We start from the raw sequence: 23438 nt of genomic DNA on the forward strand, positions 1-23438 counted from the left end.
AGTGTATTTATTACACTAGCAAATATATCTTTTATTGAGAAGATGACACACTGAAAATCATGTTTCCAAACTTCAGAAGGTGTCGGGACGCATGGTGTTTGTTTTGCTGCGGGCGGCTGGGAATGCTAGAGCTCATGCAGCTATCCATACTTTTCCTGCAGTTGGGAAAATATGGCTCGCTAACTGACGACTTACAAAATGGTAACTGCGCATATGCGAGCAACTTTGTTTCCACAAACTTGTCAATGGCCCTTTTTTAAGTCTGAACAGCGCCTTTATGGAGACCACTGAAGTCGAAACTGGGGGTCTGTGGCCTCTGAAGTTATCCACCACGCACTGGTAAAAAAATCTCGTGGGCTTGGTATTTGTTGAGATGATTTGAAAACGATGCAAGGTACTTCTCAATTCGCACCTGTCCCCACCCTGTGTATAGAAGCTGTTTGGCCTTGTGACTTACCAAAAAACATGACGCACGTCAAATCATCAACACTTTGTATGGGCACATTAGCCTCTCAAAAAGGTCCATTGTTATCCTATGGCTCAACCAGTGTCACGTGAAATAGTCAAACACACATTCACTGCGAAGCACTCGTCGCCTCCCCGGGAAGGGAAAGCAGACTACCAGATAATGTCCTACGAATCTCAAAAATAGGAGAAGGCGATGTGTGAGGTCAACTTCTTTACGTACTTCAAGAGCCCTTCTACTGTCTCCTGGTTGCAAATGCGAGCAACCAAGCAAGTCCTGGAATTCTCAGCACAATAGCCTAAACTGCTGGTCATGATGTACAGTGTGTGATGCTTTCTTCCCTTCTTTCTTTCTGTTGCTCACTCTTGTTCTTCCTTTTTTTTTTACAGCAGCCCCTTGGGGTCGTGTTGTCCATTGAAGATGTAGCAACTAGATTTAGCTAGTGGGCTAAACACTGGAGTATGGAAAAATAACCCATACATGTTTCGCTGACATAATAATGTCTAAAAGTGCCACTTTTGACGAATGTCAGAACTGATGCGAGACTACTTCATGGTTTTCTTCACGTATGGTTCCACCACTTAAAATTGGTCGCGAGATTTAGTGTCTTTCAAAAATCTTTTGTTTCAATCACTGCTTTCTAAAGTTAGTGGACACTGGTGATTACAAGACATGATATGGTCCTGCTAATGTGCGGTACTTGTAAATTCTGCTAATGTGCTTGTAAATTCTGCTAATGTGATTCTGCTAATGTGCGGTACTTGTAAAAATAAAAGTAAATTCATACGATCTTGGTAAGTAGAAAAATGAACTAAATTCGCTGCTGTCCTTGCGAATTTTCCAAGTTACTTGCAATTTTCTTGTCATAGAAATCCTGAGAAAGGCTCGCTACTTGAATATTGAAGATTTCAAAGTTTCAGCTTCGATAGTGTTGTCTCCTCATTGGTAGTACCTGAATTAGTGGAGTCATAAATTGCTGAATTAAAATAGTAATAATTCATGAGCTGCTTGTCAGAAGGCAAAACAACTTCGCATAGACATTAAGTACATTGACACCTGGAAACCAGTCCAATAGTGATGTTCTAGACAAAAAAGATAAATTTATTTATGAATGAACTTACATTGTCTTGCCCATTTTTATGGGAGCCTGGATCACTTTCTGATTGCATTACTGGCAATATCTCTCCATGTAAACCTTGCACAACACTCCAGTAAGAGGCTCAGCAAATTTCATTTTGTTACGTTTAACAGTTTTGTCGTACTGCCAGTACAACGAAGGCTTGTATATCAAAAATGCTGGTTTTTGCTCACACAGTTTTCGTGTGAGCACATCAGTGCTCTGTTCTCGTCTCTTCTATCCCCTCCTGTCGTTTGCGCTGTTAAGCACTTTCTTCGTCTATCATGCAGCACCAACCAGCCCAATCAAGCACCTTAGTCAAGATGTTAAATATATAAGCATCTGGTCTATTCACTTTTAGCTTGGCCATTTCACATAAATAAAGTAGCTTTATATGCAAGAAGCGAAACAAGTTCAGTACTTGCCCATCATACAACTCCAAATAACTTACCCCACATAAAAAAAAGGATTTTTTTCGAGATAAAATGTGAAACATGTAGTATGTATGCGCAACATATATGCAACAGACTTAAAGAGACACCAAAGAGAGAGAGAGAGAGACAACATTTATTGAAAGAAGCTTGTGAGTGAAGGTGGGAGGGTCCCTTATTCCAGGAACCCTCTGGCTTGGACAGCCCGCCGAGCTCGAGCGACGAGTGGACGCTGCTCGAGCAGGTCCAGCTGGGAGATCGTAGCCTCTCACGCTTCACTGAGGAGGTCTTGGTCCGCATCTGGTGCTGCTGCTCGTATTCTTGGGACGCTTACTTTGCACTGCAGTAGGAGGTGCGCCAGAGTGTCTGCCACTTTGCAGTGAGGGCAGATGTAGCTGTGCAACGTTGGCCTCATATGGTGCAATAGTACGCCGTGTGTGAACGTGTTGCTTTGAAGATGCCTATAGTCAGTCCCTTCGTCTCTTGTGAGTTTTGGATGTGGCGGAGGGTATAACCTGCGTTCGAGCCGGTAATGTTGCAGTAATGCATGGTACGTTAGTGGTATGGCTTCTTTTGTCTCTGATTCTGTTGTTGAATGGGAGGTGCCTCGGATCTCGTATAGGAATGCCCGGTTGACGCATTCGCGGGCTGTGGTGTGTGCCACTTCATTTCCCTCGAGACCTTCATGACCCGGAATCTACACGATGCATGTGTAGGGAGGAGGATTGTCCATGCGCTTTAGTAGCCTAATCGCCACCGTGGAGACCCTGCCTTTCAGGTAGTTCCGTGCCGCTGTTTGTGAGTCGGTAAAGACCATGATGGGATTCTCACTCGTCTGGGTGGCGAGTGCTATAGCAGCCTCTTCAACTGTTTCCGCACGTTTGGCAAGGATAGTCGCCGATGCCAGTACCGCGCCCTTGTAATCTGCGACGGTAATCGCGAAGGCATTACGTCTCGGATATTTGGCTGCGTCCACGTATCGCGCCTGCGGGTCATTGCCATGTTTTTTCCCGATCATGTTAACCCTGGCGAGCCGCCTTTCTCGGTGATATTGAGGATGCATGTTCCGAGGGATCTGCTGAATTTCAAGGCTTTCTCGCAGCTGTGACGGTATTTTGCCTTTGTGTTCTTCATTGGGTTCTAGGGTGGTCTGGTATCCTGTGCGTCGAAGGACGGCTTGCCCTGTGAGTGACAGCTTGAGTCTCTCGACCTGGTTGATGAGGTGTGCTTCTGTGAGTTCTTCCCACGTATTATGAACTCCCATGCGAAGTAGTCGGTCAGTGGAGATGGCTGGCGGCAGTCCTAGGGCAAGCTTTGTAGCCTTTCGTATCAGCAGATTAAGTTTTTGTTTCTCCGCTGTCTTCAGGTTGAGGTAGGGAGTTCTGTATGTTATGCGGCCGTAAAGGAGAGCTTGTACCATTTTTAGGGTGTCATGCTCTTTGAAGCCACTGCGGCGATTAGCCACCCTTCGGATTAGGTGGGTGAGCTGTGTCACAGTGTTCTGCAGCCAGGGTAGGGCAGCGGAGCCAGACCCATCTTTATGTATGTGTAGTCCAAGAACTCGAAGCGTGTCAACTTGGGGTATTTGGACTCCCTGTAGAAAGACTTGTGGTCAGGAGTGTCGTAGCTTGGTGGTCTACCCCGGGTGCGTGCCGCAAGTACGTACAGCTCCGACTTTTCCAGAGCACATTGGAGGCCGCAGGTCTTGAGATATCCTTCAGTGATGCTAACCACCTCTTGAAGTCGGTCCTTCTGTTCACCCGTGCTTGAACCTCTTGGCCACATAGTGATATCATCGGCGTATAACGCGTGATGTATCCCAGGGACAGCGTCCAAGAGACGTGGGAGCTTAAGGAGGGCCAAGTTGAAAAGCACTGGTGATATCACTGAGTAAGACGGTAAGTTGGGCCAGTTGGTTAGGATCCATCGTGAACTTACTTACAGCGCAACACCAGAAAAATTACAGGAGAGGGAAAGAGCAAAAGAGAAAGAAAAGAGGGCGCTGACTCACAACTGTTGTTTATTGGGAAAAACGGGGTAAAAAGTGTATATATACACTGTAGGCTGCCAGTACCTATATATACACTTTTTACCCTGTTTTTTCCAATAAACAACAGTTGTGGGTCAGCACCGTCTTTTCTTTCTCTTTTGCTCCTTCCCTGTCCTGTATTTTTCTGGTGTTGCGTTGTAAATAAGTTCACGATGGATATCACTGAGCCCTGCGGCGTGTTTTTGTTAAGGAGTTAAAAAAGCTCGCTCCTGATATTGGCAATCCCTACAGTGGCGGTGCAGTTGGTGAGGAAAGCCAGCATATAGGCGTATATCTTGGCACCGCAGCCGACATCTTCCAGGCTACGCAGAATGGCTTCGTGGCTCACATTGTCAAATGCGCCCTTTACGTCCAAAGCTAGAACAGATTACTTACTGTGCTTGCTCAAGCGGAGAAGAATATCTTCCTTTATCTGCACGAGGACGTCTTGTGTGCTGAGCATTTGGCGGAAGCCGAACATGGTGTTCGGATAGTGACCATTGTCTTCGAGATGCGTGGTGAGCCGCTCGTTTACCATGTACTCAAAGAGTTTCCCAGCGCAAGATGTAAGGGAAATGGGACGAAGATTCGCAATCGAGATTGGCTTGTTTGGCTTGGGTACCATGGTCACCGCTGAGTGCTTCCAGGCTTGTGGTAGCTCGCCCTTCCTCCAGCAGTCGTTATAGTGCCGAAGGAGCGCCGTTAACGCCTGGGGCGGTAGCTGTCGTAGGTGTTTATTGGTCACTCCGTCTTTTCCTGGGCTCGTGTTGCACGTAAGCTTGGCAAGGGCTGCGTGTAGCTCTGCCAGCGTGTAGCTCTGCCAGCGTGAAAGGCTGGTCTAGTGCTTCGTTCGGTGCTCCTCGGTACTCCCTGGGTGTCGAATTGTTGATGGAGGTAGCTTGCTGGTTAACCGAGCCACGCAGTTTTGCTTGAAGTTCTTGGAGTAACTGGTGCTCTGTGCCCTCATAGTTGTGTATGAGCCGCTGAATTGTATTTCTTTGATTAGTTTTGGTGTGGGTGTCCTGGATCAGGGCTCGAAGAATGCGCCAAGTCTTCTTTGGGCTCAATGTCCCTTAAAGTTTGTCGCAGAAGGACCGCCAGTTCTGGCTCGCAAGGTTTTCGGCGTACTCCTGTGCCTGTCTAGTGAGCACGGCGATGCGATGCTTCAGCTTGCGGTTGAGCTTTTGCCGTTGCCATCGTTTAATAAGCGATCTTCGAGCTTCCCATAGGTGAAGGAGATGATTATCGACTGCCGGATTGTCCTCGTTCAAGTGTATCGTTTTGGTATGTCCGTCAGCAACACTTACAATACTGTTTAACCAGGCTTCAATGTCTTCGATAGTCAAATCATCATCAAGGTCATTCCTGTAGGCGGTCCAGTCCGTGAGCCGAGCTTTTCCTCTCTTGAGCGAGCGGTGAGCGTGTTCGACCTCTATTTAAATTATGTGATGGTCACTCCCTAGAGTGTCTGGTAGCCTTGTCCACGTTGCGTTGTGCACGTCTCTAGTGAACGGGAGATCAGGATTAGTATCCCTCGACACGCTGTTGCGCACTCGGGTTGGAGACACCAAAGAGAAAAATTATTTTTCTATTATCAGCAAATTACTTTCTTACAATTCTGAAACCACCATCCTCATTATAACTAGCCTCATGGTAAGCAGGAAAACTCTCGAAAATAAAAATACAAATGGTGACGCCACCTTGAAATTCGTGCGGCAACCTTATAGACTTTGCTGGCTCCTACTGGGGCCTATAGAGTTTCAAGTCAGTAAAAATTAATTTCATCGACATCTCGGGGGAGTCACTTGACTCCCCCCAGACTTGACCTACCAAGTTTCTGGAAATTTCATTGAGCCAATGTTTCTAAAATACGACAAATACAGTTTTAAATCCTTGACGTCATGTGCAGAGATTTCGGTGCAAAATTGTAAAATTTCAGGGCAAAACTTTAAAACAAATTTTAAGACTTTGATTTTCTCCTCTATAAGTAAACTTGTGATGGTTAAATTAAAGATATTGGAGTTTTCAGTGTGCATCTTTTCAGTCCAGGTGGAATCATTGTTTCACTTCTGTGTTTTTTCAAGTCAGCAATGTCCAAGCCCGATCCAAGCCCAGCACCTTCAATCTAGGCCAGGACCATGCCTCAGCCTGGGCTGGGTTTTTAAGCAGGCCTCAGTCCATGCAGTGCTCTAGTACAATGTGTATATTTGCAGTAAATTATTTGCTCAACATGAAACATACTTTGTCATTTGAAGTACTTTAAACGGAAGTATTTCATATATTGAAGTGCTTGCAATTGGGTGAACCGGTTCATTGTTGGCAATGACCATAAACGACCCCTTCCGTTCCTGATTGATTTTGGTAAAGTGAACATATACATACTGTAACTAATACGAGGACTAGCGATAATGTGTGTGATGATGAATGTAAAATTTTGATGAATTCCACCCGCTGGTGACATTCGTCACAATTGACAATCATGCTGGCTGCCGTTATTGTACTGTGTGCACTTTGTCTTACTGGGGCATAGGTTTGCCCTTTAAGGAGGGAGTGCCGATATTTAGCGTTATCACTGCTATGTTCCTATATAACTATGGGGAGAGTTGCTAACATATTGTTTCTTTCATCCATCACAGCAAGGTGGCCTTGTCGAAGATGACGATTCCCCCCTGGATTCGGCAAGCAGTGACGTTGATACCCCTCAGGATGCTTCGGCGGTGAGCTTTGCAATAAGCGTTGCTTCTGCATTCTGACAGCCATTACTGGTACACGCTAGGTTGCAGCAGCAAAAATCGGCAAGGGAAAGAACATGGGGCCACACGCATTCACACAACATGTGGGCGGTGCACCTGAATGTGGAGCTTCAAATATCCAAGAATCCTGTTATTAAGAGGTGAATACAAGGAAGCTTTTCGTCATACACAGAAAAAGAAAGAGCAGGGGGGCACTTAGAATACTGATGGTTTTAACTTTTCAGAGTAAGCCTAAAGCATCATTAAATAAAAAATGTTTTTCTCATACTAGTAAATTGCTTTTCACGAAACGCACCACTCTCGCCCCGCCGCAGTGGTATAGTGGCTAAGCTACTCGGCTGCTAACCTGCAGGTCCCGGAATCGAATTCCGGCTGCGGCGGCTGCGTTTCCGATGGAGGCGGAAATGTTGTAGGCCCGTGTGCTCAGGTATGGGTGCATGTTAAAGAACCCCAGGTGGTCGAAATTTCCGGAGCCGTTCACTACAGCATCTCTCATTATCATATCGTGGTTTTGGGACGTTAAACCCCACAAGTCAATCAATCAGCATGACTCTTATCATGAGAAAAAAACATGCAAAAAAAATGAAGAAAATGTAGCTGGCTACTTTACCTGCATTTGTCTTTTATAGTTTGCTGTACATTCACTGGGATGGGAAGAGAGTAATGCACTACGAGTAATAAAAACCAGTCTGTGAATAAGATTTCTTGGTTGGTATACAGACCTTGCAGGGATGCCCACTTCCAGATTTTTAAGAATGGTTCTCATGAATTTATCTCCGGAGCGCTTGCGAAGGATGAACTTGAGAGAAACGGGAGACGGGTGTGGCAAGACAAACGCACTTTATCATTCGAAATAGACAAGAACAAAGCACAGAAGTCACGTTAAAGCACTAAATAACAATAAAAAACTCGAAGAACACGAGCTCAATATCTCAAAAACCACCAATAACCCAATAATCTCCAATAAACGTTCGCATACATGGGCAAATAGAAACTAACTGTGGCTCAGTTCCGATCCATCCATTGTTAGCCCCAGCTGCTAGCCGTAAGCCAATATGGCGTCTACAAAGGAACGTTCTTATGGCTTGTCGCATCGCGACTTGTTGCCCTTGTTGTGTCGACGATTCGTCGCTCCTGTCGTCAACGTCTTCCCCTAGTTCCCACCGTCGTACTTTTCTTTCAACGAAAGAGCCACTTGAGCTCATTGTTCGTCGTATTCTCGGGCTCAGTTAGGCTACATCTAAATCGTCAACGGCATCTTGAATGTGATGCAGGCTGCATAGGTTCTGTCCCGAAGTGGAAGAGCTGTAGGCCACCCAGGAACTGCTGTGACAAGTTGCGGCAAGTCTCAGCAGCCTCACTCGATTCTTCCGATATCGACAGCCAGTCCGGAAATCTCTTCGTCGATATTTTCAGATCCGGGCAGTTCTTCTGCTTCCATTGTGGTAGCGACACTCGTTTCCCATGTCTTCGCAGCACGGCATCCCAACACCCAGTGCCACCTCATTTTCTGGGATTTTTCTTCTTGTCTTAGTTTTCATGCCACGAGCCTTTCTCCGACTAATCTCTTCCGTCTAGAACACAGATTAGAGAACTCCTTTTTTCTTGCGTTCATATTTGTAGCGCAAAACAGATAATAACGGAAACACAGAAAGAACACATAAACACTAGTTCTGTTCATGTGTTTGTGCTACAAATGTGAATACAAGTGAACAAAACCAAACTAGCTTGCATCGCCGCCTTGAATACTTCTTTCTCTTGCAGGAGTACTGCTTCTAGTGCCTTATTCGATGCATCAGTGCATAGCACAAACTCTTTCTGCATATCTAGCACTAACAGTATAGGAGAGTGGGACATTTCATGCTTTAACCTTTGAAATGCAATTTTATGCTCCTCTTATTTCACCTTTTCGCCGACATCCTTAGAACCGGGCGGTTCTACTCCTTCCGTTGTGGTGGCGACGCTTGTTTCCCACGTCTTCGCAGCTCGGCGTCCCAACACCCAGTGCCAGCTCATCCTCTGGGATTTTGCTTCTCGGCTCAGGTTGCGTGCCAGGAGCCTTTCTCCGACCAATCTCTTGCATCTACGTGTCTGGTGCGCGTGCCATCGGGTGCCTCTTTTCTCCTCACGCACCGTTGCCACGCTTCCATGCTCGGGACGTGCCTCACGCCTCTCCTTTACTCATTACAATAGTTCATTCACTAGTATTTGCCAGCCAAATCTATTGCCTGCCAGGACTGGTCAGTCTATTTCTCAAAAGACGAGGGCGCTACGAAAATCAATGAGGGATGAGAAGATGGAACAGGGTATGAAAAGTCAACAGAAGCCAGAGCACAGCTACAAAGTTACAAGTGTGTATCTGTTCACAACTTTCACAGATGGTGGCGCCGCCATGTGGCAGCCGTCATAACTGTTGCTTGGGGTATGTCCACGCAGCCAGGCCAGCGTTCAGTCGGCATTTCTTTGACGATTCACTGGTGCTGTATATTTTAGTCACTGGTGATTTGTACGATGCCTTTTCTAAGTTCAGTTGTGAACAACCCAAGTCCGACAGGTGCTGTGAGTCGTAGTAGCAGTGATTTATTTTTTATTTTTTTTCCAGTGTACAAGAATCACAAAATGTGCCTGGTGCCGCTGTGCACACGCCGTGCACTCAAAGGCGAGGTTTCCTGCTTTGCACGAGCAGTAACCCTGCAAAAGAGGGAGAGATAAAAGAAATATTTACACTCGCAGCATGTTAGTCAAAACATAGACGCGCGCAGAGCTTCAGGTTGCCTCGGCCAGGCTAGCGCGCATGTGCAGTCTAGCTCGGCCATGAGGTGCGGGCGAAGGTTTGTCGAAGCGTTCAATCTCTTTATTATATAATTGTATACGGGAGACATTGGTCCCCCTCCCATGTCTGCACACACGTGTGCGCACGCGTATGAGTAGAATTGAAGAAGCACTTTCTGTCAATTATTCACCAACGCCCCGCCGCGGTGGTCTAGTGGCTAAGGTACTCGGCTGCTGACCCGCAGGGCGCGGGTTCGAATCCCGGCTGCGGCGGCTGCATTTCCGATGGAGGTGGAAATGTTGTAGGCCCGTGTGCTCAGATTTGGGTGCACGTTAAAGAACCCCAGGTGGTCTAAATTTCTGGAGCCCTCCACTACGGCGTCTCTCATAATCATATAGTGGTTTTGGGACGTTAAAACCCCACATATCAATCAATCAATCAATTATTCACCAACATGTTTTTGTGGACTGTTGGGTTTTACTTTTATTATGCTCTGATCAAATATTTTAATTTGCTTAAAAACTGGTTTTTATTGCTGTACATATGTGCCAACCGTTATGTGGGGTGGCTGACAGTGATTAGTAAAGTATTCTACAGCAGATTTTTTTGTTGTTGTCCGTTATCCATGAGTCTACCCAGACAACACAGATCCATCCTTTGGATTCTCCTAAGATGCGCTGCTTAGGATGTGTGGGAACTTCTAAGGCTGTCCCAGATATTTCCCGGAAACCTCCATGAAGGCTACAAAATGAGACAAAAAACGAGATCCTTAGGACATCCTGCACTTAGGACATCTTGGGATCATAATGGGATTATATTTGGATGTTGCACTTTCCACTGTATCCAGAAATTACCAGTACATGCAGCATTTGAAGGGCGCATGCTAGTTAGTAGAAAGAACTGCCTTTTTGAAAGTCTTGCATTTCTTTACATGTTTTAGTACCCCTCAATGTACTTTTCCAGCAATGCAATGCACTCCTGCTTTTCCACGTGACTGTAGGCTTATAACACATTCAGTGATTCTGTTGTCTTCCTCTTTGCTTGTTGTTTTTCAAATCTTGAAAACACTGCTTCATTATGTGTTTTCACCTGCTTATTTAATATGTATATATTTATGAAGGGTTCTATATATATTTACAGGTGTGTTGAAAAATGATCGCTGAAAGTGTACATGAATTCATGAAGCAACGTGCATATGTATGTGAGAATATCAGTGAGTAGAATAATTGAAGCTGCGTGGGATGATATATATCATGTCCATTAAACATCCCATAAGAGGACATGAATGGGTCGACGCATGCAGATCTCATGCATGCATCCACCCATTCACGTCCTCTTCCGGGTTATTTAATGGACATCTGAAGTCTAGCTGAAGTTTACAGGACATTCATACGACTTCCTTTAATGGATGTGGGACTTAGGTACTTGTTTGGGGTATCCTTAGGACTTTTTGGGTTGTCTGGGTATACATGATGGAAATAAAAGTTTGATTTCAGATTATTTGTGGTGATGTAATCAGCTTCCACTCATGCTTGAAATTTTGCCGCATGCTTTGCTACCTCATTGATTACACTTCAGCACACATCTACAATTTACCAAGTGCCTTCTGTTTACAAGCACATTAAACCAGTGTAGTTCCTTCCATGCAAAGCAATAATAGTGTTCAAATACCGACGTCACGATTAACTCTTAGCTATATCATGCAAGTGAATGGCTGCGCTCTTCAGAGCACCACTGTCTCTTTCGTAGCCGTCATCCAAGCTAAAAGACATAGGACAAAAAGCAGCAGCGTCTGCTTTTGCTTCCGTGCGAAATGTCTCGGACGCACTAAGCCTGTGAAGAGCACAGCCGTCTGTTCGCATTTTCATACAAATCAGCAGCAAGCGCTACATTGGGTCATAGTGTTTCGGCCTTGTGAGCAACACACGCTTTTGTGCTATCTGCCATTATGAAAAAGTAACTACATTTCTATAGGTGTGAGTCACACACGCAAAGTCGATGAGTTGCACCCTTTTCCCCGTTTTAGGAAGCAAATAAGAGTATGTGAACTTCCTTTCATCGTTTGGTCCCTCCTGAATTCAAAGCATGGTTCGTGCGGGTATTTCTACGGTCGGGAAGTTGGCGGGCATGATACTTGGATAGTGTCCGCAAAGCTCTCCATGCATTCCTTCACACCTCAGCAAACGATGTGCCCAGCATTCAAAACTTCAATAATACACTGCACATGCATTTCTCAACACCTAGGGTGGGATATAATACATGCTCGAGTCAAAGACCTTCTAAGCAACGCTTTCACAGCACGATGGCTGCAGCTGAAAAGACTACGCATTTCGAAGTGACAGACACACCATCCGGCAGTGGCTGCACAATTCTCGTCACCCTATGCATGTTCCCTAACGACAGCCATGTTGGGCTTACACTAGCGCCCTCTTTAGGCAGTGAAAGTCGTGAATTTTCTCAGCCTGTGTTGTGTGCTTGCGCTGAAACTTTTCTTCACACCAGCAAGTTATTTATCTTCAGTTTGAGCACAATGGAAGAGCAACTTTTGCAGGTTGCCCAGATATATGCATGTATATGCATAAAACGATGCAAATAAGTGAACCAGATTTAAATAACTTATGTTCATAGGTCAGAAAAACCTGTGAAGCTAACTCACACTCGCTCATGAAATTCATTTCTCGCTTTCGACTCACTTGGGCTCAGAAAAATTTTTCTGAGCTGAGCTCACTCGGACTCACACTCACCAAATTTTTCCTTAAAGGAAATTACTTGCAATGAGACTCAGGGCTTGAGTTGAGTCTGAGTGTGTTCGCCGACCTATGCTTATGTTAGTCTTACACTATATTTGATTTCATAATCGCACATTTGCCATTCAAGTGTGTGAAATGCAATATCTTAAGATGAAAAGCAGCATTGCATAGCAAAAAAACAACAACAGACAATAGTTTTGGTTGCCAAGTTTATACGAAGTGGGCGATTGGGCCAGCTAGTTTGAGTCATTCAATGCCCAATCCTTCATTGATAACATCATCATGGGCATGTTCCATGTGCGTTGTGATGCTTGGTGTACTTTTCTGTAACACAGATTTTTTATTTTTAGCCTCATGTCATCCACAGTCATGGTGCAATGCCTATATAGACTACACTTTTCTTAGCCTCGTGGCATGAGTGTCAGCTCCGTCACTACTCTCGACACCCTGATGGTGCAGACGACAGCAGGGGCTGCTGATGATGGAAGGTGATGACTGTGCTTGTGTCTCTGCTTTCAGAGCTGTCAGAAAATGGACTCCTTAGCTGCCTCCTTTCCGCATGTACTCTCAACCATAGTGAAATGTGTAAAAATTCGTTTGGTTGGAAATGTACCGTCGTTGGGTCCACAAACAACCAGCCAAAAAAGAAGCGGCTGACGCAACAGGCCTGCAACGTTTATGCAAGAATATCAGAGAGTGAGTGGTGTTTGTGCCACTTGTATTGAAGACGTTTTGAAGGCTTTTGTGTTTTGAAGGCTTTTGGTTTCTGTAAGTAAATCGTGAGCACTAGACGTGAGCTGGTGTTCCTTCATTGGAGGCAATATTTTCTACCAATTCAAATAGCTCCAGTGCAAGTGCTTAGGGTACAAAAACTACCCGCTGGAAGAAAAATTAAGTTTGTTACAATGGTAACAATGAACGACTAAGTGATTTTCAGGTGAGAAAGACTGATTTTATTGATATGTGGGGTTTAACGATCCAAAACCACCATATTATTATGGGAGACGCCGTAGTGGAGGGCTCCGGAAATTTTGACCACCTGGGGTTCTTTAACGTGCACCCATATTTGAGCACATGGGCCTACAGCATTATTGCCCCCACCAAAAATGCAGCCGCTGCAGTTGAAGTTCGATCCCGCGACCTGCGGGTTAGAACGCGAGTGCCTTGGCCACTAGACCACCATGGCAGGTCAATGAAAAAGTCTGTCTTTATGCACTTCACTACTTGTTTTCTCAAACTGCGCAGCCAAATAACACACATTTCTCAATTTTGCCATAAAACCTACAGGCTCTACCGCAGCAAACAGGAGGCCACCTTCAGTTATTAGCACACAAAGAAAGTTGAATACAGGGTTGTTTAAGCTTCATGTGTAAATTTAAAATGCTACTACCTTGGCTATAAGTTGGTTTTAAAAAGCATAGATAAACATCAATATAAAAATTATTTGATTTTTTTACAGGACATTTTGAACCTTATGCGTTATGTAATGCACATTGGGCGAGTTTGTGTGTGATGAAATCGTAAGGTTGTACTGCAGCTCTGCTTGAGCATGGGGAAAAAAAAGCCAGAGAAGAAGGGAGATGATAGGATGAACGCTAAACTTCCAACTTTTGTTTATTGCACGATCCTGCAGCACATTGTGATGCTGTCTTTGCCAAAAAGCCTTACGTGAGACATGCCTACCCGTGGTTCGATAAAAAAAGAAGTTTTACTGCAACTTTTGAGGAAGACTGAGGTGATAAATCGTGAATGGGCTTAGTTATCACAATCCAAAGCGTCCTTGTGACAGGGGCATTGTTGCTCCAGGCATGTCGTGGTAGAAAGCGCACTCGTGTGTGCTGCTCGGTCAGGATCACACTCAATCAATATTGAATATGAATATAATCTTTGTTGGTTTTGATTGTGATGCAAGGCATCTGTGCAACAGGCTTTTTTATTTTCTGATTGATATTTAACAAGACTAGGAGGTCAGCATGCATGCCGCATCTAGCTCTGCCACAAGTAATAGGCTTCGGACACCACGCAACATAATGCTTTTGAATATTCTCGCCTAGAAACTGCACTTGTTCTCAGCTCCAGTGTTCTGTTTTGAAAACTAACTCTATTGCCTAATTAAACTCATCCTGATGCAGGCTGCGAGAGAACACAAAACAGCTATCAAGCATCACAAATATATGTTGCTGCTACCTTTCGGAAAAAAAAGTGCCTTTTAGTAGGTTTCTTCTCGATATTTACATGTGTAAATACATAACTTTGAAGCGTTCCTATGTATCATACAGTTATAAAACAAAAAAAAAAAGCATAGTTGCAACTATTCAAATCTTAGCGACAATGTTGCTGAGCATAGTTTGGCATAGTTTTGCCATCTGAGAATGCAGTCGCATGAAAGGAAATTCAGAGAAGTGACTGAAACGCTTGGGAATTCGCCATTGCCCGCTGCTGTGAGCCACAAACATAGTGCACCACGTTTTAGCAGCCCCCTAGCCAATGCTCGCACCGCGGCACCTCAGTCAAGTATGGCGGTTTGCAGTTGGCCTCAGTCAAATTCTGGTTTGAAGTTGGCCACCGAATTCTGGCAAGGACAGCATCACTTCTCCTAGTACATGTTACAGCTGCTAAGCACAGTTCTTTTTGAAAAATGTGTTAAATTCATTATTTTCTTCTGATTTCTTTCTGAAAATAAGGTGGTGTCCACCAATTTTAGCACTGGTGCTGTCATTTGGGCTTTAAATCTTGGTAAAAAAATTTTGTTCAGTGCACTTGCAGGTTTTTGCAACACAAATTTAGTTTTTCCAACAAGTACAGTGAGGTTCATCCTCTCCTAAACTCCTGCATGTCTCGTGAGTGTACACAGCACTATTACAGTGCTAGGAGAGGATGTATAAATAATGGCACTTTCTTGCAGGAGAAAACTGACACGCAGGATGCTGAGAAGCTGCGTTCCTTGCTCACCACCAAGTACATTAATGGTGAGCTCTGCACATGATTTCCTCCTTTTCCTGGGGATTCGCTCACTTTTTTTTGTTCGTAGCATGCAAACTTTGTGGAGATGAGCCCACGGTGGGCCTGTCCGCATGGGACCACCGCGACAGTTGACCGTGCGCACCAACTGCCACACGCCAAAGAAAGGTGCTTAAGTTCCATGTGTCGCCACCCAGTCTCGCCGTCAGGCGTCACTGCTGGCGTTATCGCGCTAATCATGATGGTAATGGTGATAAATACTCCAGAGCGAAATGCCACCTACTGCTCAATGGTTGTTAACCTTAAGTGGGCCTTATGCGCAAAACAAGTGTTCACCACAAGGTGCAAACGACTTTACAGGGAGTGTAAGCACCCTACAACTTATTGCACTCAGGGGCACATTGTGTTGAGCTGTCTTATAAAAACAGAAGCACAGTCAAGGGGCAAACCTAACATAGTAAACTTGAGCACAGCGGGTCACTGGAGCCAATGTTTCAGCCAGTGGTCTTTCCTTTTTCAACACGGCAACTGCCTACCTTGTGCATGCGAAGTACATATGTGTGTGCTCTCCCCCAGCAGAAGAGGAAGAGAGGGCAGGTGTAGACAAAGGCACATACTGAGTGTGCCGAATGGGCCTTTTTCGTAATTTCAAAGCTAGCTTTCTGGCTATGCAGTATATCCAACCAATGTCAGTTAGTCACTTACTGCAAACACCGTGTTCAAGCCTTGTTAGGTTGCACTGGGACTTGTTAAGCACATAACCAGCTGTCGATATACACACACATAATAAACAAGCCCTAGCATGTGCAACTAGGACCTTGTCTTCACTCAGTGTACGGCATGTGCCACCATTAGTTGGGCAAATATTGCCACAATCCTTCCTCATGTTTTGTTATCACCCTGCTGCACATGTAAGGACTGCTTTGTGCAAACCACACTGTTTCACTGAGAACCGTCTAGTTAATCTTGAACCTTCCGGTGCAATTACGCGTACAATGCGGACATTACAGCTTCTTTTGAAACTTGCGTGGCTACAAGTGGTAACGCTAGAATATTTGACGGCACATGTATAAATGCTGAACCGTGTCACTGCTTGTCAGTGTATCGACGACCAATGTTCTGTTTGCCGCTATCAGTTCCAGTTAGTATTGCTGTTATATGACTTTCAGTTTACTTGCCACAAGTTCGGCCAAATAAACAGTTTCACCTTGTAGCTACAGTCTGCTGCTTTTTTTCACGTCAAAACCTTGTGACGTCTTGTGGAGATGCTGTATCTTTGCTATACCGGATGGCCCCGTCATGCCGTGAATCCAGCCCACGTCGTGGAGGAGACACCGGCGCTCGCCACGAGCAGTGAACAAGCCACAGGCAGCAAGGTCTACCACCGTAGTATGGGCCTACGACAAGGCTTGGAAGACGAAGACCATGACTTCGACTGCGGCGATGGTGACAACCGCTGCGCCACAGCCTATGATTTTGATGCATTAGCGAAGGGAGCCATTGACTTGAGAGGGTCATCATTTGAAGACCTGGAGTCCTGGCTGGAGACCTATGGCTGAGTCGCTACACTCAACAACTGGGACACGAAAGAGAAGCTGCATCACATCTACTTCTACCTGGAAGACGTGGCAAGGACCTGGTTTGAGAATTGGGAGTTTGCACTTCAAACCTGGGACCTCTTCCGTGGCTCATCTCTGGGTATGTTCAGGAGCACTGCCCACAAGGAAAAAGCCGCTTCTTTGCTGGAAACACGGGTACAACTGCCAAATGAGAACGTCGCAATCTTCTTCGAAGAAATCACTTGTCTCTTTCGCCACATTGAGCTGGACATGCCTGAGGAGAAGAAAGTTTATTTCCCCATGCAAGGGGTCACACAGGAGCTATTCGCGGGATTAAAGAGAAACTTACCAAAGACCATTCAGGGATTCCTTTCAGAAGCGACTACAATTGAAAAGAAACTGGAAACGTGCAACTGACAATTCAATCATTGCTTGACACCAAAGTACACAGACATTCAACCAATCGGCTCCGACGATCTGTATGAAACCATCTGAGTGATTGCGCAGGAAGAGCTGTGCAAGCTGTTACCTTCGGTGCAGCCTCAAGTGGGTTCGAATGCCGACATTGTTTGTGAGGAAGTTTGGCAATGGCTTCGAATTCCCGAAGCACTGCTGCCTCAGCTATGAGCTATGCACTGCAGTGTGCCACAATGCTCCTTCACACCCGCATCAAGACACTGCCCCACCACAGTTCCGCCGCCGCAGCCACCATCAACGACGCCCTATCGCCCTCCTGTAGGCCAGCGCTGCACACCACAAAAAACGGATGTTTGGTGCCCCCGACCACTGCCCGCTCGTGCTACTACTACTGGGAGTGTGGCAACACCTATCGCTCTTGCCAGTACCAACAGATGGGTCTATGAGGTTTCAGCGTCAACGCATTGTGTCCACAATGGGTGAACAATCACACGACATCGCCGACTTCCTCACAGAAGCACAGTGGACAACCCGGCGACCTTACTGCTGACCATCGCCAGGCGCATGTTATCGCAGTGGCGCCATTACACTGGCCTTACTCGAGGCTGTTCCCCGAGTCCTTAATCGGAAAGCTAAGAGCAGCGACTGATGGAGGTGCGTTTGCTGTACAAAGAACTACCAAAAATCCTCTACCCCCGTCTCCAACGCCGCAACGAAATCTAAAGCACCCGCCGCAAGACGAAAGGTGCCTTGGCGACGAAATTTCACAGCCCAAATAAGACTACATTATGCAACGTGGAAACAGCAGAGCGAACTGACATAGGCTTGATCCGATACCACTGCCCAACCGCAATGCACGACGACGAAGCAGAGACCTTGCCGTAATATTTACTGGCCACAATGTCACCACTCTCGTTGACACTGGAGCCGACTATTCGATCGTCAGTACGCCTTTCATGACAAAGTTCAAGAAAGTGAAAACTGCTTGGTAAGGCCCTGAAATCTGGACCGCTGGGGGCCATCTCATAACGCTGGCGGACATTAGCACAGCAAAAGTCACCATCAATTACCGGACTTGCTCTGCCAGCTTTCTAGCCCTACAACACTGCTCCAGGGATGTGATACTTGGGATGGGCTTCCTAAGCCAATACCGTGCTGCCATCGAGCTAAGGTTTGAATTGATAACACTGGCCTCAGAAAAAGCGCTGCCTATCTAGACAACGCAGAAGAACCATGCGCTGAACCTTATAAAAGAGCACGTCACGGCGATTCCTCAGTACAGCATCATGATTTCTGGCTAAAAAAACCTGCTGACTTTGTAGGCATCATCGAGGGCAATCAGCATTTGCTTGTTAACCAACAGATTTGCTTGGTAAAAGGCATCACGGAGTTGGGCAATGGCAAAGCAGAGGTACTGCTGACAAACTTCAGCCATGCATATAGACATTGTAACTTTGGTATCACGGTCGCCTATATAGAGAAATTTGTAGACACCGACAATGCTTTCGGCCTCATTGATGCTCCTGAACCTGCTTCATCAAATTGACATCCTGAAACATATTTCGTTGTCAACCCGAGCCTTTCAAAGTCCAAGTAAGACCAGCTCAAAGCCCATCTGCAGTTCAAGGACAGCTTTGTGTTGTCGTCATGAATTCGACAGACTCCAGTCGCAAAACATCGCATCATAACAGAAGAAAGTGGCCGACTACTTCGTCAGAGCTCATATCAATTTCAGACAAGAGAACACCAAGGTCTAAAGAAAGAAGTCTACGAAATGCTCTGCAATCTAATCCAGCCGTTCAAGAGCCCATGGGCATCTCCCGTGGTCTTAGTGAATAAGAGGGACAGAACGCTATGTTTCTGCATCGAGTCACCTGAACAAGATCACAAAGAAGAACATGTATCCCCTCCCATGAATAGACGACACCCTGGATCAACTCCACAACGCGAGATCTTTTTGTCCACGGACATCAACACAGGCTACTTTCAAATTGAAGCAGATGAGAGAAATCGAGAAAAGACTGCATTCACAACACTAGACGGCCTGTTCGACTTCAAGGTAATGCCTTTTGGTCTTTGTTCGGCCCTCCAAGACCTTCCAACGCGTTAAAGGTACTGTACTTGCTGGCCTAAAATGGCACACTTGCCTTGTGTATTGGGATGACGTAGTCATGTTTTTCTCAAACTTCGATGCTCACCTCTGGTGCCTTGAAGCTGTACTCTAAGCAATGAAGTCCTCTGTATTCACCCTCAAACTGGAAAACTGCCACTTCATGTACAAGGAACTCTTGTTCTTGGGCCACATGATAAGCAAGTCCTGAGTATGTTCTGATCTGCAGAAGACAGCCACCATTGCTATATTCTCACCACCCACTGACAAAAAGGTTGTGCATCGATTTCTCGGCCTGTGCGCCTATTACAGGTGGTTTTAAATAGTCGTTGTCAGAAGTAAGTATCTGCTAAGTATGATAACTGATATAGAGGTCAGAGTCATTAGATATTTATTTCAAAAGAAATGCTTAAGTCTCACTAGTTATTGTTTCTTAACTTCACCATCATTTATTTGCATTTTCACCACCATGAAATTTTCTATGAAAATTCTATGAGAAGGACCTCTCATTATTTTGAGCTATCACAGCCATTTCACATGAGGTGAAAAATAAGTATAGATAAAGCACCTGAGGAAGGCTTGCCTACAATTCCAGAGGTGTTCTGCTTATGCAGATTTTTTTCAGAATTCGCAGGTCGCTTTCCTCTTCGTTTTGCATCGCTATACTGGAACATGCCAATCGCTGCTTATGAGCGATGAGAGACAGAAGATTCTGGCTTGTGTGTCTGCCCAACTAATTCCCTCCCACTTGTTGAAAGCTGCTTGGAAGCATGCTCAGCCCGACCACTATTTGTTAGCAAATTGCACATTAATGAGCGTTGAGCGGCGCTGTCTTGCAGATTTCTCGTTTTTCACAGGTTACCTAACTGCACTGTGCAGTGACATTAGTGAACTTCAAGCTGCTATGCAAAGGAAACAAACCAGATGTAGTCATGCTATCCTCTGTACTTGCTGATCCATAAAATGTTCTTCCCTGACCCAGGCTTACGACTCTTGTCAATGACGGAGTGAAGGGGTGCTGAATGAGGGGGAGGGGTGTTCGGCTATCCATCCCATCTTCTCCCCACCTCCCCCCCACCAAAAGAAAAAAATGACTAGTCTGCTATGTGGCCTTTTCGTGGTACTCCATAGTTACGCTCCAATCATGTGAGTAGCACAGGGACTCCTACCCACCTATCGCACTGTGGTATTATATTAAGGTGAAAAATTTTTGAACACGGGTCTCGCTAAAGCTGTCGTTTTGACAAGTGTCTTCTTCAAGACTGCTTTGAAGACAAGCAACCGCCCTTCCATTTTATGCTCGGATAGATCACTGACCTCAGCCCCCACGCACCAGGTTTATACTTTAGAAGGCTTTTTGGAATTTTTGAAAGATGGAAGCACGTGCTCAACTCAAAGAGCTTGAAAGTAAAAAGCAAATGTCACTCTGTGCTCACTTCTCTAATAATAAAATATTCAGTTCGATGGGGCATTATTCATAGTTAGTTGTGGTGATTATTAAATGCACTATCTATGCAGGTAGTTTCAAATGCTTATGTTTTCATTTATTTATTATTCATTCTGGAATGACCTTATAAAACCTTTTATTGGCAGAAGCCGTAGGGGCCATGCTTGCCTTGTCACTAATGCTTCACTTCATCGCACAGCTTGTGCAGTGCAGTGAAGCAAGAGTGTGACACCCTTTCATGCTAAGAATCTGATTATAGGGAGATGCTCTCTGTATATTGGCTTTGTTTACATTGCAGCATCATTTCCAGTATCCACACTAATGTTCTGCTCCAGGTGATCCTAAATTTTATTTTTGCTGCTCCACACAGTTCCTCTTGCCCCAAATCTGCTCTAGAGCAGGTTTGTTCTTCCTTCAAAAATCACTCGAAATCATAAATTCACTAGACCACCACTGCATGGCGTGCTTACAGGGGGTCTTGAGGATGCTAGGTTGGGAAAAGTTAGGGAGAGCACCTTAGTAACCTGCGATTTGCTGAGGACGTGGTTGTTCTGAATAATGGGGGGAACAAATGGCAATTCATAGGTACTACAGCTGACAAGGAATGTTGAATAGGTATGTTCAGAAATTAATATGCTGGAAACTAAAGCAATATTCAGAAGTCTCGGCAAAGAACAGCACTTTGTGATAAGAAGCAAGGTAGTGCAAGTGGTAAGAAATATGTCTACTCAAGGCAAGGGAAGACCGCATATTCGAACCATCAGACTGAAGTAAATAGAAAAATTAGAATGGAGTGTAAAAATATTCAGGACATAAATGGTAGTCTACCACTGTCCCTCTAGAGGAAGGTATGCAAGAGCTGCATGATAAAAGTGCTTATGGTGCGGAATCCCGAAGGCTCACGAAAACTTTTTGTCGGAAGTTGAGGACAAAACAGTTAGCCATGAAAAAAAGAAAGGATAGGTACTATAGCACCTTAGGGGAAATCAAAATGGGCATAGAGAGAGCATGTAGCGTAAAGAAAAGATTACCACTGGTCGTTAGCTCTTTGAGGATTTTGGCTCTGTCTCAAGGTCTTTGCCGTACTGGTATGGTCCCGATTCTCCGTTTGAAATTTCATGCCACACAGCTGATGCATGCTTCCTGAGAGATGCTGCCACCTCCTAGGACTTACAGGAAGGATTTGAATTTTGGTTGTGAAATTGAGAGTTCAACAGAGAACTGTCTAGTTAGAATGAGTAATGATGAAGGATAGGAAGTACACCAACAAAATAAAAAAAAGACAACGTTTCGGATTGTGAACAACGAGGTGTTGGATTAGATTGGAAATGAGGCCGAACGGAAGTCAAAATGTTGCATCTTTTAAAGTTTTATATAGACAGTATAGTTTCTTTCCTTCATCAAATCTTAATGTGCAACCTTATTGTGGAGGTTCAAGCTTCAGCACGTCACATGGTATACGGCAGTGCCCTTTCACTTTTTCAGTTTCATTGCGTGAGTGCATTGGGGAACCACCAAACTTGATTTTTGTATTTTTCGGCACTCCCTTGCAGGGTGGCAGAAGTTATTTATTTATTTATTTACAAGTACCTTACAGGCCTCGCAGAGTCATTGTGTAAGTGGGGTAGATACCAAATAAGAGCAAATTAGATTAACATAAAAACAAAGTCGGCACACAAAAGTAACAACAATGTAGAATAACAAGAAAAAGCAATGGCAAGTACCGCAAAGTAATTATTGTAAGTTGACATCCATCTTTTTGGCACTTGTCTTAGCAGTTTATGACTGATTCTGATCAGGTGTCTTTATTGTCCCTGTTTACCAGGATTCCTTCAAGTTCTTCAGAAGAACTGCAGAGAGACGCTATGGTGAAACACAACTCATTGCTTCAAGAGGGGAAGAGACACTTCTTCTATGTGTGCAGACTAGGATAAGATTGAGATGGATGAGACTACGCATTACCGACTCGCCCAACTGTCATTGCTGGTTCTGAAATACTATATGCTGACACGAAAGTACTGTTCCTGATTTTTTTTAATGATTTTTTTCTGGCTTTATAACCATTTTTTACAGTCAGAATGGGATTTATGTAATTTGATTTATATCGTTTATATATATATAATCTGGAAAAGTTTTCGTGAACGTTATTCAAGTCTAAAAGGGTTCAAGGAAAGCTGACATGTATTTTCAAAGGGAATGAACCTCAGCTGCACAAATTTTTTGTGTATACAGAGACAGTTTTACACAAGTCTGATGCTCAGGGAATGCTGATAGAGTATGTGATTTTGATTTTAATGTCCATTTTCAAGTGGTGAACCTACTGACATTAACACTAGGATGACCTCATGCAACACTACTGATGGACTATTTTCAAGCGATCCCAGTACCCCCCTGCAATCATGCGAACCACTATGGGAGAAGTGTATGGGAGACCAATACTAGAATACGCCTGTCCTGTGTGGGATCCGTTTAACAAAATACATATTCATGAATTAGAGCGCATTCAGTCGATGGCAGCAAGATTTGTTCTGGGAAAATATGGCCGAACTGAAAGCTCCCGTTGTATGAAAAGAGAACTTAATTGGCAATACTTACAAGATCGAAGACGTAATCTAAGATTAAAAC

General features: G+C 44.8%; 1 protein-coding gene across 2 annotated transcripts in view; it reads left to right on the forward strand.

Moving 5' to 3' along the window:
- LOC119168498 (general transcription factor 3C polypeptide 3) overlaps nucleotides 1–23438 on the forward strand; it is a 223399-nt gene that overhangs the window by 7556 nt on the left and 192405 nt on the right. For both annotated transcript variants that reach the window (XM_037419903.2, XM_037419907.2), the window contains exons 2-3: nucleotides 6680–6760; nucleotides 15225–15288. In XM_037419903.2, the coding sequence (XP_037275800.2) occupies nucleotides 6680–6760; nucleotides 15225–15288 (145 nt within the window). The remainder of the gene's footprint in view (nucleotides 1–6679; nucleotides 6761–15224; nucleotides 15289–23438) is intronic.

Source organism: Rhipicephalus microplus, chromosome 3 (assembly GCF_043290135.1).
Source record: "Rhipicephalus microplus isolate Deutch F79 chromosome 3, USDA_Rmic, whole genome shotgun sequence".
NCBI classification, from domain to species: domain Eukaryota; kingdom Metazoa; phylum Arthropoda; class Arachnida; order Ixodida; family Ixodidae; genus Rhipicephalus; species Rhipicephalus microplus.